Raw genomic sequence first — 19,022 nt, 5'->3', positions numbered from 1 at the left:
AGAAACATACAAACATGAATTTAATTTTAAGTGATTCATTATTCAATCATTTATTTTAGAGATAGATTAAAAAAAAAATGTGTTTGTCAGTTTAATGGAGTCATCCCTGTTGTTTTGATGCTTTTTGATTAGTGAAATATAGCAGTAGTCCTTGCCAATGGTAGTAGCAGTGTTAATAGTAACTGCGTCTTAATGATTTGATTTTTAAATTGAAAAAAGTTTGTTCACTAGTCAAGCACAACATATAGCAGAAATTCTTTGTGAGGTCTAAGTGAAAAAAGCTGGGGATTTGACTCGTGGTGTCCAATGAAGATGCCCGGGATTGCCTTGTGGTGTCAGGTGAAGATGCCCAGGATTGACACGTGGTGTCCGGTGAAGATGCCCAGGATTGACTCGTGGTGTTCTGATGAAGATGCCCGGGATTGACTCGTGGTGTTCTGATGAAGATGCCCGGGATTGATCGATGATGACTGGTGTTGTTCCAATGAAGATGCTAGGTATTGACCTGTAGTGACTCGTTTGAAGTGAAGTTTGGTGAAGATGTCGGATTGACTGTCCAGTGATGTCCAAAGTACTTATGTCATGTCTGTGATTGCTGGTTAATTTTAGTTGCTCTTCTATCTTGGTTCTGACTACAAAGGTTCTTTTGGCGTACACCTTGCTCTTCCGAGCTAGCTCTGCCTGATGAGCTGGGCTCCTCTCTATTTAAGAACAAATTTATCAGGTGCCCGGCTCCCACAGCAACTGTCTTCTGATTGGTTGAAGTTGGATTTTGACAGCCAATCAAACTGCTAGGAATTAACCAGAGTTGGGTATTTACATAAATTTGTACATCTTGTTGCTATTCTTTGCTGCTCGCTACTGCTGCTGCTATTATCTTGTCGTTTTATAGCTGGGGCTGCCCCTGCTAATTTGACTTGTAGCTGCTTACGCTAATTTGTTGTTTTCATAACTTTAAATGGCATTATTTATTAGCTTCGGGAAGGCTTCATAAATCGGAATGGGGTTTCGCATTCAACTTCGTAACACTTTCATGATCTCATGAGAATAATGAATAGGACGTGTTTTTCTTATATGATATGGATAAATAGCAAATAAAATGAGCCAAACTGAAAACATTTCAGCAGTAAAATATGATTTTGTTTTCTTAATCTCTTACATATAAATTCTAAATTATAAGTTGCACAAAAAGTTGATATTAAAGTTGAATGTTAAAAAGTTGATTTAAGCATTTACTTTGTTTGGTCATTCTATTCTAAATAATTTGGTTCAATTGACAAATTTAAGGTCTTTGCGGACATGTCTGAAATTTGAGGAAGTTTTATCAGATGTCCTACTGGTTTGGCAGGCCGATAGCAGGCTCAAAATGTTTTCTTGAATAATGGCGATTGAGAGGCGCTCATAAAAACAACTCCACTCATTATGGTCTCTTGTGTGACACGACATTGAGAGGCAGTTTAACCACCTGGATCTCTTTGATCAAAGGAGATAATGTTTGATTTTCTTCCATTCTGATTAATTTGTTATGAGACTAAACTATTTTAAAATGAGCAAAACGATAACAAACAAGAAGACCTTTTTCATTCGTCGTATCAACTGCTAAAAATCTAAACGTAAACAGAAACCTCTTGTAAACTATTTTGATCTTGATTGGATGATATTTGAAAATTTGAACAGAGGAAAATTCAATGCCAAACACGTTTAAAATAAAATATTTTCGATTGAGTCATCTGACCGTTATAGATAGTAATTTCACTTAATTCTTCAAAATAAAATTACTTTTGGTTTGAGGAAGTAGAGCTTATCAAAATTACGAATAGAATGTTTTGGATGTTTAGCCATGTTTTTTATAGAAATTTTTATTACACGCACACACACGTAGTTAGGTTGTGTTCTCCATGATATAAGGGTTGTTTGAATTTTAAAATGAAATACTTATGTCATACATTTGTCAGCCAAAATACAAGGTTTTCGTAAATTAAACACTAGCAGAGGAGAAGGGTCTTTGGCCGGGCGTAAAATACGCTTAAATATGTTTTTATTTGTCCAGATTTCATATATATTATCAGTCATGATTTCAAAAGTAAAAAAAAAAAAAAAAAAATATTTGGATGCCATCAGCTAGAACCGAAACAGTAGCATTCAAAGCTTGTGACGTTACCACTGTACCAATGTGACACGCATATGAACTGATTAAAAATAAACTAGGATGAATGTACAAAATGTTTAACGAAATTTTTTTTTCAAATTTTGACCTACTTTTTGACCCTCTTAAAGACCCATAAAAGAATGGTTCGTAAAAAAAATCCAATCATTTGAGGCCTCTAGCGCCACTCTGCAAACTTTTAGATTCGGAGGAGATAGTTTGAACTTATGGAGACAGGTCGACAGACATATAGCCGTTTATATATTAGATTTATTTGTTTTAAATTAATATTTCAACATGATACGTCTTCCTCAGAATATTTTCTTTTCTTCTCTGTGCTATAATGCTAAACTGAAAAGAATTTAGTAGCAAAAATACGTGTTTTTCTTCAGCAGTGATATTTTTTAATGTCTAGAAAAGAACACGTGGCATGAAATAGTTAAATTGTGTCCTTCGTGATATAAATGTTGTTTAAATTTTAAAATGAAATACGTATGCTATACGTTTGTAAGCCAAAATACAACAAATATACATAAGCATAATTTAACTGCATATTTGCAGACATGTTTCAATCTACATATATACGAGTATTTCAAGTTAGAAATACACCAAGCAAATGCTACATCTTTGAGAATCTGTTGTATATTCTTATTCCTGCTGGAATTTAGAGTTTCGAACTGCTGAAATGTACAAATAAAACTTTGAAATTCTAAGATCCCTTAAAACAAATTATGCCTGAATTCATTGCATACAATCTAGATCCTTTTATTTGAGCGCAATCAAAATGCAATACCTGTTCTGTTCTCATGTCAGAAATGAAAAGCCTTCTGAGCAATTTTTTTTTTTTTTTTTTTTTTTTTTTTCCATTTTAGGTAGTTGGATTTCCCTCAAATTAAAAACTGTATTTTGTATCTACACCGCCCTCGTAGGAAAGCAAGTAAAAGATAACAATTGAAAAAGCAAAAATGAACCAAAATATAACGATTTTAAATGATTGCACAATTATTATTTTTTTTTTTTTCAGCATTCTATTTTCTTTTACCCGTTTTCTACTTTTCTGTAAACATTTTAATTGCTAAAATAAAAACTCTCTGTATTCATGTTCAAACCTTTTTTTTTCTTAATCCTTTAGCTAAAAGTTCTTGAGGTAAGTTATGTCAAAAACCTTTAAAAAAAAACAAAGCATTAAAATAATCAAAAACCTAGCTTTAAAAATTGCCTTGACTCAAAACACAACAGAACACTTAGTTGCTTCTTTAGAAACCGACTGGCCTTCGTCCAGTAGAACTACCGGAATGTTACTGGCTTTCATGTTTCTTGCATCCACAATGCGGCAACGTAATCCTATCGTAGAAATACTGAGCCAATGCTAATACTTGCAAACAACTTCAAGTTTATTGCATGAAAATACAGCTACTACCAATGGTTTCGGTTTCATTTTAATCTTGCTAGATATAAATATTAGTGTTGCTAACTTCTATTTTTAGCTCATTTTTGTTTAGTTCTTTTAAATGTTGAATTTAAAATTAAAAAAAAGAAAAACTTTAAGTGCTTTACTAAAAATCGTCGTTTTATTTAATTTTTATTTTAATATTTGATAACATTTTATGTTGCTTAGTAGCACCAGCACAGAAAGTTACTAGTGCATTCTTTTTGCAAAAGAGTTGCAAAAAAATATATGCATTTTTATTAGTGTTGGGACGATTAATCAGAATCTGGGGAAATCCGCAAATTTGGGGGTATCGGAATCGGAAAAATTGATGCCTATTTTTCGATGCCAAAACGATTCTTTTGTCTTTTTTTTTTTTTTTTTTTTTTTTTAATCTAATTTGATTTTGTTTAAACCAAAATCTTCCATTGCTGGTAATAATGATAAAATAATAAATATTCATTGATTTTAAATTACCAGTAAAGCTAAAATCGAGAGATTATCCTCCACAAGTGTATTGCATATTTAACATGTGTTTTTACGAAAATCGAGGGAAATAACAATCTTATAGTTAAATAATTAGAGATTTATAAAGAATTGGAATCGGTAATTGTATCGGAATCGGGGGAAAATATTGGAATCGTCCCATCACTAATTTTTATGTATGTAGAGCAAGTTGTAACATTTAATAAGATATGTTCAGCATTAAAATTTTTTATAATCTATACTCGTATCAAATGAAAATTTTATATAGCTGTACAAAAAAAAAAATAAATAAACTAACAAATTTAATGAGGTTTGTTCTGAAATTTTTTCTATGTCTAATTATTGATCTAAATCATTTTTAAACTTTCTTTTTACTATGTTAAAAAAAACAAAAAAACAATCCAATGTATTAAGCCGAGAGTTAAAATAATTTCTGTAAAGAATTCATTAGTATATGTGCTTTAAACATTTACAAAAAAAATGTATGCACAAAATTTTTTTTTTTTTTTTTTTTTTTTTTAATGTCGTAAGCAGCTCATGTGTGTTACAGGTTAATTATCTTTCCTGTCTCCAGAAAATACTGGTGTTTATCAGAAAGTTTCATAACGCAGGAAATGTGGCCGGATATAATTGTACTCATTAATGATTATGATGATGATAAATATAATTATAATATAAAATAAATTATTAACGTAAATCGCACAAATTTAAATACGTAAATTAATTTACATACGTCAGAATAGTATATAGAATTTGTGTCCATACATCAGTAAAGTCTGGAATATTGTGGTGGTAACAAACTCTGTAAATAGCAGACTTTTCAAAGTTCAATTTGTGTATTTTTCTTTCACAAGTTGCTGCAATTAGTGGTTATTTGATGGGAGGAACATGTTTGTGTGTGTGCTTGTTGTTCCAACTGGTGAACGTATTTTCTTGTGACAAGTTACTGAATATATTATTTAATTGGAATTCATTATTGAGATGAGTATTGTTTTAATTTTTTATTTATTGCAGACTATTATCCTCATCTTTTTTTTAGCTGTTTCAAGAAGTTCCTCTGGCCTTCGTCCAGTGGTAACCACGATTGATAGGAACTCTGAATCTTCTGACTGCATCCACTGCAATTACTACCTTCCGTAGTTGTTGTCGCCTCACCACGTTTTGGCCAAGTAAGCCTCTGCGGCTTTGGGTAGGATTGAAACTGCTATCTTTAGATCATTCTCACTTGGAACCGTAGAGATTCAACGTCTCTATCAACTGCGCACTGGGCACCTGACGAAGTCCAGAGGCATAGTTGGCCGAAACGTCATAAACAAATAAGAAAAAGATGAGGATAATGGTCCGCCATAAATAAAAAAAATAAAGTTACTGAATGTTGAACTGAAATGAAGATGTACTTATTTCTTATATAGTACGAGAGAAGCTTCCAGCAGCTTGGGGCTAAATATTTACCGGGTTCTTTTTTATGCTTTTGGAAGAAATGTTTTAGCTCTTTTTATTGGCTGAAAAACATTTTCTATTTTAGTTGAATTCAGAAACGAAAAAAGGAAAAATAGATCATGAAAATAAAACTGAATAAATATTTATTGATCAATTAAATTCCAAGAAGAAATTATGATGAAAAATCCTTAACCCACGAATTTTCATCCTTTGATGAAAAGAGCATATCTTTGAAAATCTATGAATTAAGGAATTTTCATTATTATAATTCTTTGTTTGCGTTTGATGGACCAATAAACAATTTAATTTATTCAATTTTATTTTCATTGTCTATTTTCCTATTTAATTGCTCTACTGAGCTTTTGATTATTTAGATAGGTTCCAATTTTAAAGGTATTTATTCATCTTTGTTATATATATATATATATATATATATATATATATATATATATATATATATTATACATATAATAAATCAGCTAAATATGTTTCAAATCAATAAAAATGGGTGTATTTAAACTTCTGACATAATTTCATTTTGTAACAATTCCTTTTAAAATGGATAACATCGGAATTTTTATTAGACTGGAGTAACGTTAAAGATAAATGGCTTGCCATGATGTCAGAATTTATAACTTTGACCCCCCCCCCCCCAAAAAAAAAAGATATTCGATATTCCATCTAATACTATGGAAAAAAAGTACTAGGATACCATCACTGTATAAGAAACTTAACAACTAGAACATGGAAATTTTACAGTGCTTTCTACATCAATCCATATAATTATTGAAGCTATTCCTTTTGAAATAATGTCTGTCAACACTGCTAAAACTGGTTTATAAATGCATGCGATAGAAAAAAAAAGTGTTGAAGTCGATAGAAATAGGAACTAAGAAAGCATTGTGAAAAGGTTAAAACATTGAGAATATATCTTGGCTAATGTTAAATAGATATGAGGGAATGTAGAAAACTACAGTTTTTAGAGTTGTTTATAACTAAAAGGAGGCTTGGTTTTTATAAATGTCTATATGTAGCAGAAATATGGTTTATAGTTTTGTGACTATGGTGCTCAATATCAAAGTAGTAAAGCTTTATAATAATCATTAGAGATAAAATACAATTTCGTGTTCATGTAATTTCCATAGCTGAACGTTCACTGAACAAATTTCACATCGACTCCTTTTTTTTTTTTTTTTTTTTTTTTTATCCTATGTAGTCAACTAGAATTGATATCAAATGAAAACATAATTGTTACTGATCCACTGCTACCTGTATTATTAATGCTTCTACTGACTCAATTTAACAATATGCATAATTGCATATGTTTGATTCAACTTTTTCCATCATTAACCAATGCACATTTTATTTTTTTTAATTATTGGTTCGGAATATTTCTACTTATTAGATTGGCAAGAAAATTGTTGGTTTTTGATTTTAAACTTTTGTTTAATAAAATCATTCAAATCAAAAACATTTTTATAGTGAAACAATTTTATATGCTTCAGTATATATGCAATTCTGATTATGTTATATGCTATATAATTCCGACATCTGAACCTTGAAAAGTTCTCTGAAGACATTTTTTGATTTAGTCAAGATTTTCTCGAGAAATAATTGATGCTTGAGGATGCTATAATTGGTGACCGCAAGGAATTTCAAAATCTAATTAGTTCAACTTCCACAAAATGATATGCGAAACAGAATTTTTTTTTTTTACTAATGCTGAACCCGTATGCTGCAATGACCAGTGCTTGTCGATTTGCTAACAATACTTTTTTTGTGTTCACCATTTCGTCAGAATTCAACAAACTGTAGTGAATGACTACTTTTGTATATCACCAAAAGGTCATCAACACCTTCTTTTGATCCTTCTGTTGGATTTAATCACAGTAAAGGACCTATAGTTCATTGCATATAATAATACAACCAAGAAATCAAGTCCTAAGAACATATACTGGAAACAACAGTTGGAAATGGAAGTCCTACACCATCCACTATGATTATGTGGTTCCTACAACCACGTATCTAGAAAACGGAACTTTGAAGCCTGACATAGTGATATGGGATAAAAAGAAGAAAGAAGCAACCTTAGTAGAAGTTAGTGCCTCCAATGGGGTTAGATTAAACAGAGCCGAGAGTAAAAAAAAAAACAAAAAAAAACACCAAAGTTTTATGTACGACATGAAAAGAAACTGAAACCTTAGGAAGATCTCCACCATTCATTAATTATAGGAACAACGGGACTCCTGAAAAAGACTTTCAAAATCTACCTGACAAATATACACAGTGAACCAAGTGTAAGAGAGATACAAATGATTGCACTTAAATGGATAGTTAGAATCTTTAAAATATCTCTTTGGGATGTCTAAGATCGTGCTTGAATGTCTGGCATTCAAGAGGATGCTAAACAAAACTAAAACAAAATAAGAAAATTGAAAAAAAAAAATCAGTAAGTTTTTATTAAAGAAGCATTGACAATATTTTGGAACCGATGGTTTCTTGAATTTGTCATACTTCTTTGATTTTGCAAAATTTACTGAGGTGGGCCAAAACCTAGGTAACTTGTGCAAAGTTTTTCATTATATCAAACTGTTCTAATTCGATTAATACTTTTGTATACCACCAAAACGTCATCACCAAAATTTTTTTTAATGCTTATTAATAGCTTTACTTTATTGTCATCTGTCGTGGATTATCGCAACCATATTAACTTATTCTCAGCAGTTTTTTGTTTTTTTTACCAATAATGTATTTTACAATTCTTGATGACAGAATGCTTTGTTGTCACGAATTGTCTGTAAATCTTTTTGCAGAAGTCCAAACTTCCACGAGAGAATTATTTATATTTATCTTCATATTGTTTCCAATAACCTGAATTTATTACTACATTTTAAATGAAATTCAGTGACTGGAACATTGAAAGATTATTCCTATAAATTTTCAACACATAATCTTCCATCTATTTATAAGCTCATCAACTCAGGCGCGCTCAACGTCGTCTAAACCAAGAGTTAAAATAAACCTTCAACAAGTCGTAGTCAAGCATTGCATTGTAGCCTTTATCACATACCACAGATCTTTCCTCTCGTCTTGAAACCCACTCCACCACGACACATTTTAAAATTGAGGGCCTTGTCGGTGGGGCATTAGAATACACCGACTGCCCCCCTGCAGAGGGTAAAAGTACCTCAATGGGGGTCCTGGATATGACCTTAAACTATATCCAGTGGTGAGGCCCTAGCTTGCGGGCTTTGGGGAGTGTGGAGCCACCCTTTAATTACCATTGCTCCCAGGTCCACTCTGACCCGGAGTGGTAGTACCTATTAGGGTTCCAACTATGGGTTAAATAGAAACCGACTTGAAAACAACAAATATATTCTATTAAAAAATTTTTCTCAAATCTTTGGATTCGGCATTAAATAACCCGAAAAGGGTTGATATGCCGTAAAGCAAAAACAACCAACCAACCATTAAAATTGAGTTATAAATTTTAATTCAAAAACCTACATTGCTTTCTTATCAATCTGATATTAACTTTCTTATTACTTGAGACTATTTTAATATATTAATACCTAAAATCGTTTTCTATCTGAAATAATGATTACTAACAGAGATTATGGAATCGACGAGTCACGTTGAAATCTTCCATTCCTATTATATTCACTTACACTAATACTGTGAAAGGTATGAACCCTTAATTTTCTTTACCAACGATTGGTAAAATGCACTCGTCTTTTTGTGATGCCACTTCAAGCGGTAGCAATCATTGTTTGATGCAGCACAGTCCAAATGTAAGTGTTCTTTGATTTGTGATTTATTTAGTTGTGTAGTGCATCAGTTTCATGCAGAGGGGAAGTTATTTTTCAATCAATGCAAAGCCAGGTTACTGGTTGCATTCGATGTTAAAATCATCCTAAAAGTCAACACAACACTGAAGATTTATCTCAAAACATTGTCAAAGTGTATTTAAATCAATAGTTCTCATTAAATTCCCTACGAACAATGGTCCTAGATATGACCTTAGACTATATCCGATGGTGAGGCTCCAGCTTGCAGGCTTTGGGGAGTGTTGGAGCCGCCCTTTAATTGCCATTGCTTTCAGGTCCACTCTGAGTGGTAGTATCTGTTAAGGTTTAAACTATGGGTTAAATAGAAACCTACTTGAAAAGAAAATATTCTATTTAAAAAAATTTTCTTCAAAATAACTGGATTCGGCATTAAATAACCTGAAAAGGGTTGATATGCTGTTTAAAAAAAAAAAAAAAAAAAAAATCTAACCTATGAACTGTTGAATCGTTTGAAACAAACTTCCAACAATTAAAAATCACCAACCAGATGTGAGCAATGTCCGAACAATCTGAGTAGCCTGGTGGAAATATATATTGAGAAATGCAAATAAGCTTAATGAAGTTCGGATAACATTACCGAGTAAACCTTTTGTAATGGGACAGGGATTAATGTGCTATGTTGAAAATTATATTTATAAGTAAGATACACAGAAACCTTTGTTTCATTCTTAAAATAAATTATGCTAATTGAACACTTCTGATAGCTTACTTGCCATAAATATATTTTCATATTAATACTATGCTCTAATCACATACTGAGCACCGTTGAAGTAAATATTGAATATATATATATATATATATATATATATATATATATATATATATATATATCATAAACTATATTTAATACGAGGATCGTTCCAAAAGTATTCCTATTTTTAACTCAAAAAGTTGAAAAGCTACGAAGACGGGAGGGGTACCAATAAAACGAGCGACGTTTTGTGCTCCAGAATTTATTTTTCTACATAGTCACCATCATTCTCAATGCACTTTTGCCAGGAATTCAATGACACATATCTGCTTGTGGCGCACGTCTATGACAGAGGTTGCGTTTTTTAATCTCACACTGTCAATATCTGCAACAGAAAGATGAAATTTTCAGGTCATGGATGCATTAGTTCAGTCATCACAACAATGTCATTTACAATCCGTTCTAATTTATTTGGGTGAAATAAAAAAAAAAAAATAAAAATAAGCGGCATTACTTTTGGAACACACTTCATATGTTCATATACATGAAATAATTATACGCTTACTTTAAAAGTAAGTTTGTTTTTTTGTTGTATTTTTCTGAGTTTTTGATTAATTTTTTTTTTTTTTGTCTTAGGAGATTCAGGATTTGCTTAATCCTAAAACAAAAAAAAAACGTAATTGTTTGGACGATTGAAGCAGCAGCTGTTAAATAAGATCTCTTTGCTGCAAAATAAAGATATACTGGCGGGAATTTTTTTTTTTTTCATTATTGTAATTGTATATCAAACAAACATATGTTAAAAATAACTCTGCTAAAGTATACCTTTTTGTTCTATTTTTTCGATTTTTCTGATCTCTTTTTGTGTTAACGTAAAAATTACGATCACTACCCTATCCCACCTCCTCCGTATGCATCTTGTACGATTCTTGCTCAATTTACCAACATCTGTAACATAGTACGGACGACTATATTCAAACACCAAGCTGTGAGTGAAATGACGTCACGATAAGGAAAAAAAAAATGAGGACTGCGAGGAGAGAGCACATTCAAAAAGACAATCACGTGACGAGACATCATAGCCGTAATGAGAAGTTAAAACTTTTTTTTTTTTTTTTTTACAATTGGCATCACCACTTATCAAGGCCAAGAGGCCACTCGAGGATAAGGATAAGAGCGTACAGTAGACAATTGGACAATAAAGTAATCGTTAGTAATGGAAATTCGGTAAATTTCTTAACTTATATGGAACGGCTCATCAAAAAACTTGTTTACGTTAGACTTGAAGACAACCATATTGTAGTCAACTGGAAAGCAGGAAAACGGAAGACAATTCCGTAGGCGTGCAATTCTAAGAAACTTTGCTCATGGAATCTGCGTTTAGATTTAGGCACAGATAAAGAGTGGGGGAAATTAGTGTTTTCTGCTAGACGGGTGTTTCTTGTGAAAGTTTGGCGAGGGGGGACCATGAGGAAATAAATGTCGCTGCAAAAAAAAAAAAAAGTTATTTTCTATTTGTCTGCTTTGCGACTGAGGCTACAACGTGTTGAGTAACGTTACATATCTACAAAAACGTAACTGTCCCCCCACCTCACCTCTCTGATTTAAGTTAAATTCTAGTTAATAACACTAAAATACGTTTCTAAATAAATTTAAAGAAATTAAAAACACCCAAAGCTATCAACATAAGAACTGGATAACCTACAGTTAATATCGCCTATGAAACCAGTAATAATATGTTTAAATGTTTAACGTAATAGTGACACTAATCATGGGATTTAAATTGCTAGTGTCTTTTCTGGAACAGCATGAAAATGTTTAAGCAACTTCACCTGCCAGTTTCACAACTACCATTTTAAAATTCTATGCTTTTCTCCAGCTTTTTTGTTCATTTGCTCCTTCACCTGATGATGATTCGACGAAGAATCTAAAACGTTCGTGATACATATGTAACTTAAACTAATCTTTTTTATTTTAACACAAAAAACATAAGAAAAACAAAAAAAATTAAAAGGTATAATTAAGCAGAGGCTTTCTGTTATTTTTAACAATGTTAAATGGAAACATGCTGTCTAAACTGACATACGCACATTAGCTATATATATATATATATATATATATATATATATATATATATATATATAGCTAGTGTGTGTATGTGCAAGCTGGAATACTTATTCCAAAACTGGTTCATAATGAGAAATTTGGATCCTTTAATTAATGCAGGAAGGTTGGACCCCCACTCTCCTCAACTTAAAAAAAAAAAAAAAAGACTTCAAAGCAATAAAAAAAAATAGGCTCTGTTTATGGGAATAGATTACACAACTGAAGTTATGGATCTATAAGTTTCAATTTTGCAATAATTTCTCTTAGTTTTTAATGAGCAAAATTTGCTCCAATTTTTATTTAAATTTTGTTAAAATTAGAGGTAAATCTAATTCAGCAGGAGAGTTCATGGTAAATTAAATCAGCCTCGTGTAAATCGGGGCGGGGGAGGGGGAGCTGATATGTATATAAATGACGTTGATCATCTTGTGGTTGTTCAGATTTTCGGGTTGATTATGAATCTGCTTTTGGACGTTTTTACTGCTTTGCAGCTGCTTAGTGTAAACGTTGATCTGTATGTGCGTCATTTTCGCCTGCTGGGATGTTATTGCTTTTTCTATGCGTGAGTGACACTTTTGTTAGTGTGCATATGATCCGCCTGTGTTCGAACTGCTGGGATTAACGTCTACAAACCAAAACAATTTTTTTTTTTTTTTTTTTTAATGGGATAAGTTTTGTTATTACAGGTGGCCTATCTCACACACACACACACACACACATATATATATATATATATATATCATATATATATCATATATATATATATATCATATATATATCATATATATATATATATCATATATATATCATATATATATATATATCATATATATATATATATCATATATATATATATCATATATATATATATATCATATATATATCATATATATATATATCATATATATATATATCATATATATATATATATCATATATATATATATATCATATATATATCATATATATATATATCATATATATATATATATCATATATATATATATCATATATATATATATCATATATATATATATCATATATATATATATATCATATATATATATATATATATATATCATATATATATATATATCATATATATATATATATATCATATATATATATATATATCATATATTATATATTATATATCATATATTATATATTATATATATATATATATATCATATATATATCATATATCATATATATATATATCATATATATATATCATATATAAACATTATGAGGAGCCTGCACAGTTCTGACTAACATTTATGTGTCATAGGCACTCCAGATCGAATCTCGCAATCAGAAAATATTTTTATACTTTTCTTGTGAGATTCGGTCTGGAGCCCTGATGAGACATATTAATGTCGAAATGTGGATCGCTTTACGTAGGCTCCTCATAAGATTTATATAGCTTTAATTTATAAAAGCTCTACTCGGCGCTTTTGGGAAAATATTTCTTTTTAGTTTGTTATCAATATACTTAATTATATATGATTGTATTGCTCTTTTTTTTCTTTTTTTTTAGTTGTTAATCTAATGAAACTCAATTTTTTTTATAAAAAGTGCTCAGTAACAAGCAGAGCGGTATTATAGTATAAATTCCTTTATAATATAAAACATTATTGGCTACACAAGTGCATACATCTTTCAAAAGCGATTTCTTTCAAAATGCAAACCGATCAGGCTGAAATCTTAAGATAATTGCATTTCTAAAGAAATCACAACTGAAGCATGTATGCACATATGTAGCCAAGAATGTTTGTATCAATAAATGAATTTATACTATATATATATATGTGTGCGCGTGTTTATTGAGGTAACTCAAAACGTTGTCAATTCTCTTGACTTGTTGCCAAAAATCTGTTCGGTCCATGTCTTAAAATCCTATTTGGTAGATAAAATAACTTACTATGTCCGACTGATATAGTGCTTCGAGTTATTTCAATTCTAAATATTTTTGCTCCGTACCTATATTGAGCTCTCTAACAGAATATAGATATCCTCACTAGGATAATACATTCAACTAGGATGTATCATGCTATATATATATATATATATATATATATATATATATATATAATAAACCGTATACTTCAGTGTATAAGACGAGTTAAAAAATTTAAAAAAACAATATTTCATAAGATACCGGGTGTTGCAATCTCTAGCATAGGCTAAACAAACATGGTTTCGTGATTTAGCAGTCGTTTTATACAACCGATATATGATAAAGGTATTAAAATTTGCTCCAGTTTTGTACATCGTCTTATCTGGCGGTCGTCTTTATACGCTGAAATATACGGTATATATATATATATATATATATATATATATATATATATATATATATATATATATATAATCTTGTTAACTGATATTCATACAGACCCAATCAATTTTTCCTTCCTTTGTGACTTTGCTCGAAAATAGATTACCTAGCATCTTAACAAGTCCGACATATTTTTTATCATCTTTTGTTCTCTGTGATTAACTAACCGGTTTATTGAGTTTTCTTTTCATATTCAAACAACTGAATTTCTCTTATTATGAATTCAGTTCATTCCTATAAGCTATTTTCTTTCTTTTTTTTTCTTTTTTTTTTTTTTTCACTTCTAAGATGTTATGTTGTCCTTTCTCAAAGACCTTTTTAAACCGTCTAAAATGTCAGTCTCCAAAATACTGCAATGAAATCAAAAACGAAAACTGTAAAAATAGAGCTTATATACAGCTTAAGTCATGATTTTAGGTTTTAATTTTGATGGTCTTAAAATATTTTGTCACAAGCGTTTCAATCTCATTAAAATAGGAGATAAAAAGAAAGTTAAATGCGCACACAGTAAATAAATATGAAACGCTTACGTCAATTTGCGCACAGATTATTTTTACAAAATTTCGAGTTCGTAGGTTTAATAACTGGTGATTGTGCAGAGAGACCGAGGAATAAGTGGCCTCGATTAGCACGTGACTGCTGCAAAGAAACGGTGGCCCCCACACCAGTGTGAACCAAGAAGCGTATAATTATGAGACGGGGATAATCATATGCAAAATAGACGCTGTTGAGAGTCCAAAATGTTTAAATAAGTTTATTGGTCGAGAGTCTATTGTTTTGTTTTGGACGTTACGTTGTTTGCAAACGTCTTGCTGGATTTTATTTATTTTGTGTGCTGTCGGTGAAGAGACGATACGATTGCTACTTATATTAAGGGCGACTGTCTTGTACTGTTGATAAAGAGAAGAAACAAGGATTACATCTACTATTACGACCTTCTTCGGGCCACGATCAAAGTGCAGTATCTGTGCTTCAGATGCAACACTTATTGGGTCCAATATCTTTTGTGTACTGTGACTCTAAAATAGGCTTAGATTTGATGATAGAGAAAGATTAAATATTATAGGGAGATGTGTGCGTCGAACAGGACATTTTGTTAGTTTGGTCACATTGAATGGATGAGTTAGATGTAGAACTGTTGCAGGATCACTTGGAAGAGGAAAATCCAAGGAAAACATAGGAAGTTATAAATGGATTTGAAATAGAGGGATAAATAATGACCTGGTCAGAGATAGGTTAGTTTGGAAGTAAATTTCTTAAAGTTATCCAATACATGACAGCATGTAAAATAAACGTTAAACCGAATATGATTTGTAAACTTTTGTTTTTTACTCATGAATACAATTCTCGTATTTCAAGAGAAATATGTCTATCCCTGCTATTTCCATCCAATTTTATCCTGCTTTTGAATGGCGCTTATTTTGATTGGCTGATTGCTTGTCAGGAACAGGTATTTGGAACTATGTCAACCCTTCTCCCCAAACTCCAAAGTATGCCTAACTTGGCATAATATTTTTACCCAAAGCTTTATTTCCAAAATTGATTCTTCTTTTTGGAATATAACCCTACATTCTTCTTCCTACTCCATTGCCAACATGCCAAAATTTAAACCCATACCCTCCATCTCTACTAAAAGTTCTTTAGCTTTACATACTAAAATAATTTCCTTGTTGCTGCATGTTGCAAGACTTTTTTTTATTAGATAATGTTTTTTGTTTGTTCATTCATTTTTATTGTTTGATCATTGTCCGTTTTTGTTTTGATAACAATGTTGACAGACTGTATATACTGTATTCCTTTCTCCTCTATCCACTCTAAAAAAAGAAAAAAATCCTCCTTTTATGAGTATAACCTGTCTACAATCTCCCCTCTCTCTCTCTCTCTCTCTATCTATCTATCTCTCTCTCTCTCTCTCTCATATATATATATATATATATATATATATATATATATATATATATATATATATATATATATATAAACATCAATGTTTGTCGCATTTTAGGTCAGGAATAATATATTCCTGACCTAAAATGCGACAAACATTGATGTTATTTTTCTTTTTTATTTTCTTTTTTTTTCTTTTCGAAAACTGAATCTGTTCTGCAAAGTCAAAAACAAAAAGCAAGTTTTCCTCTAAAAAAAAAAAGCCTCATGAATAAATATTTGAAAAGATAAAGAACTGGAAGCATAAAACCTTTTATTTTTTTCCAAAAATTCGGCATTCAATAACCCGGAAAGGGTTGATATGCCGTAAAACAAAACAACCAACTGAGATTTTGTTCAAAACTTGATTTGAATACCGGCTCCTGGTGTCCAATTCTTATAAGATTGCTTTATAAAAAAAATCTTATTCGATTTTATATAGCCTATCATTATTTATTGTCTCTCCATCTGATGTTTATAATTGTCTATAGTTTGATTTTATAAAATACTCGACCACTCGTTACCCATTGGACCAGTATCTCACATATATATATTATTAAATATAGTTTTTTAAGCATGTTATCTTTTTTTTTTTTTTTTTTTTTTTTTTTTTTTTTTCAATAAAGGCATTTTACTTGAACGTCGATGATGTAACAAAAGAATTACATCTTATGGGGATTTTAGAACAAGTTTTTCTAACATTGCCATTTTCACAATATTTTGGCCGTTGACCACTTAAGGTTCTTCAGTTGCCTTTTGCCATAAGCAGTAAGATTCTAGGAATTTTAGAACTGAACCATTTCTTCTGGGAAGATTGGCAAAACAAAAAGCATAAAAATACAATGGCCAAATGTCGTCAAAATAGCAAACCATCAAGGTGATAATGGTCTAAAAATATGTAAGCAATCAAATATTGCATATTGTTAAACATGTAACGGTGTTAAGAACTAAATGTGTGATCGTTATTGTTTAGCGATATCTTTGTTTTAACACACAAATACTTTTGTTTTTAACTGAAATATTTATTTTTACAGAGATTTTAAATTTTAAAACTAATGACTTCATTAGCCTATACAAACACGATTTCCGTATTTTTTTCTTTGCAAGAATGAAATACCAAAAGTTTGAATAACAATTTTATTTGAACGCGTCTATTTTCAGAAACGATATCTCGTGCAAAATTTTATGGTCTTTGTATTAAAAAAAAAAAAAAATATGCTAAACCCATTAAGTTCCAGGGTATCTAATTTTTTTTTTTACTATTGAGTTGGAACCTTGTGTAATGACAAAAAATGAGTTAGGATACACAAATCGAAAAGAAAATGTTCTTTTATTTAGAAAGCTAAATGATACGTGTGATATATTTTAGAAATCAAGAGGCTATCCCTACAGCCACATACCTTGAAAATGCTGCTGTGAAACCTGACATAGTTATATGGAATAAGTCAAAAAGAGTGGCAACCTTGGTTGAAGTGAGGGTCCCTAATGATGGCGGTCTGAACAGAGCTGAAAGAGAGAAACAGACCAAATACCAAGGTCTCATGTATATGAAAAGAAACTGGAATCCTAAGGAGATATCAATCATACCAGTTATTATAGATGCCACAGGGCTTATGAAGAAGAACCTGAAGTCCTACCTAACTAATATTCCTGGTGAACCAAGTGCAAAAGAGATCCAAGCAATTGCACTTAAGGGAACAGCGAGGATACTAAAAAGAGCTCTCGGTTAGTTTCAATAAAAAGCGGGGCAATGTTGGCAGCTGGTTTGGCTGCCCCATACCCAGCATTACAATCTTCAAGGGAAGAAAATTAAAAAATAAATAAATGCATTATGATAAGGGGCAAAGCAGTTCACAAGTTTTGTTTTTTGCGTTTTTGGCAATAATTTAGTGGTTTATTATTGCAAGACTCGTTTATATGAGTTCATACATCATCGAACAAATAAACTTAACAAATTTCACAATTTTAAAAGGGTTTCCAACAACTCTTGGATAGAAGTTGATGAATATAGGATGAATCATATCTTTTCTTTAAAGTAATTATGCAGTAAGCAATATTATTATATATTATCTTACAGATTTTTAAAAGAATTATTAAAAAAGATATTTTTATTGCAGTTTCACCCCAAACAAGGCACAGTGCCACTTTTCTGTAGGGGGCTACTATCTGGGACATAATTTTCAGGGATACTATGTAGGAAGTTGAGCAGCAAAATGTCTGTTTACATTACACTTCTGTATGTCAGTACAGTCAGGAAAGCAGGAACCCGGAAGAGAATTCCGAAGTTTAGCAGTCCTAGAGAAGAAACTATTTGTGTAGAAAGTTTTCTTACATCTAGGGATTTCTACTGTGTAGGGGTGTGATTTTGTTGCCTGTCGGGTTTGTTAGGAGGATTTATGTCGAGGGTGGACAAAGGTTTGAAGTTTGTCGGAGCACCTACCATTGAAATACTTGAAAAACAGGTTGAGGGATGCAACATTTCGTCTATGGGACAGCGTTTGAAGCCTAAGCTTATAGTGCGGATTTGGTATCTTATTTATAAGACAGATGGACCTAATAGGGTTAATGTTTATCTTTATTATTTTGAATAAAGTTTAAAATAAAGAAAAT

At 31.1% G+C, this 19,022-nt stretch overlaps 1 protein-coding gene across 4 annotated transcripts in view; it reads left to right on the top strand.

The window, feature by feature from the left end:
* LOC145283742 (myoferlin-like) overlaps positions 1-19,022 on the top strand; it is a 425,198-nt gene that overhangs the window by 222,181 nt on the left and 183,995 nt on the right. For 2 of the 4 annotated variants that reach the window (XM_080132802.1, XM_080132801.1), the window contains exon 10: positions 3,279-3,293. The exons of the other annotated variants lie outside the window; for them this stretch is intronic. In XM_080132802.1, coding sequence (XP_079988928.1) covers positions 3,279-3,293 — 15 coding nt within the window. The remainder of the gene's footprint in view (positions 1-3,278; positions 3,294-19,022) is intronic. 4 annotated transcript variants of the gene reach the window in all.

The sequence above is a fragment of the Euprymna scolopes genome, chromosome 8 (genome assembly GCF_053919585.1).
Source record: "Euprymna scolopes isolate OS-2025 chromosome 8, ASM5391958v1, whole genome shotgun sequence".
NCBI classification, from domain to species: Eukaryota; Metazoa; Mollusca; class Cephalopoda; order Sepiida; family Sepiolidae; genus Euprymna; species Euprymna scolopes.
The sequence above is the reverse complement of the archived record's forward strand: the minus strand, read 5'-3'. Positions and strand labels throughout refer to the sequence as shown.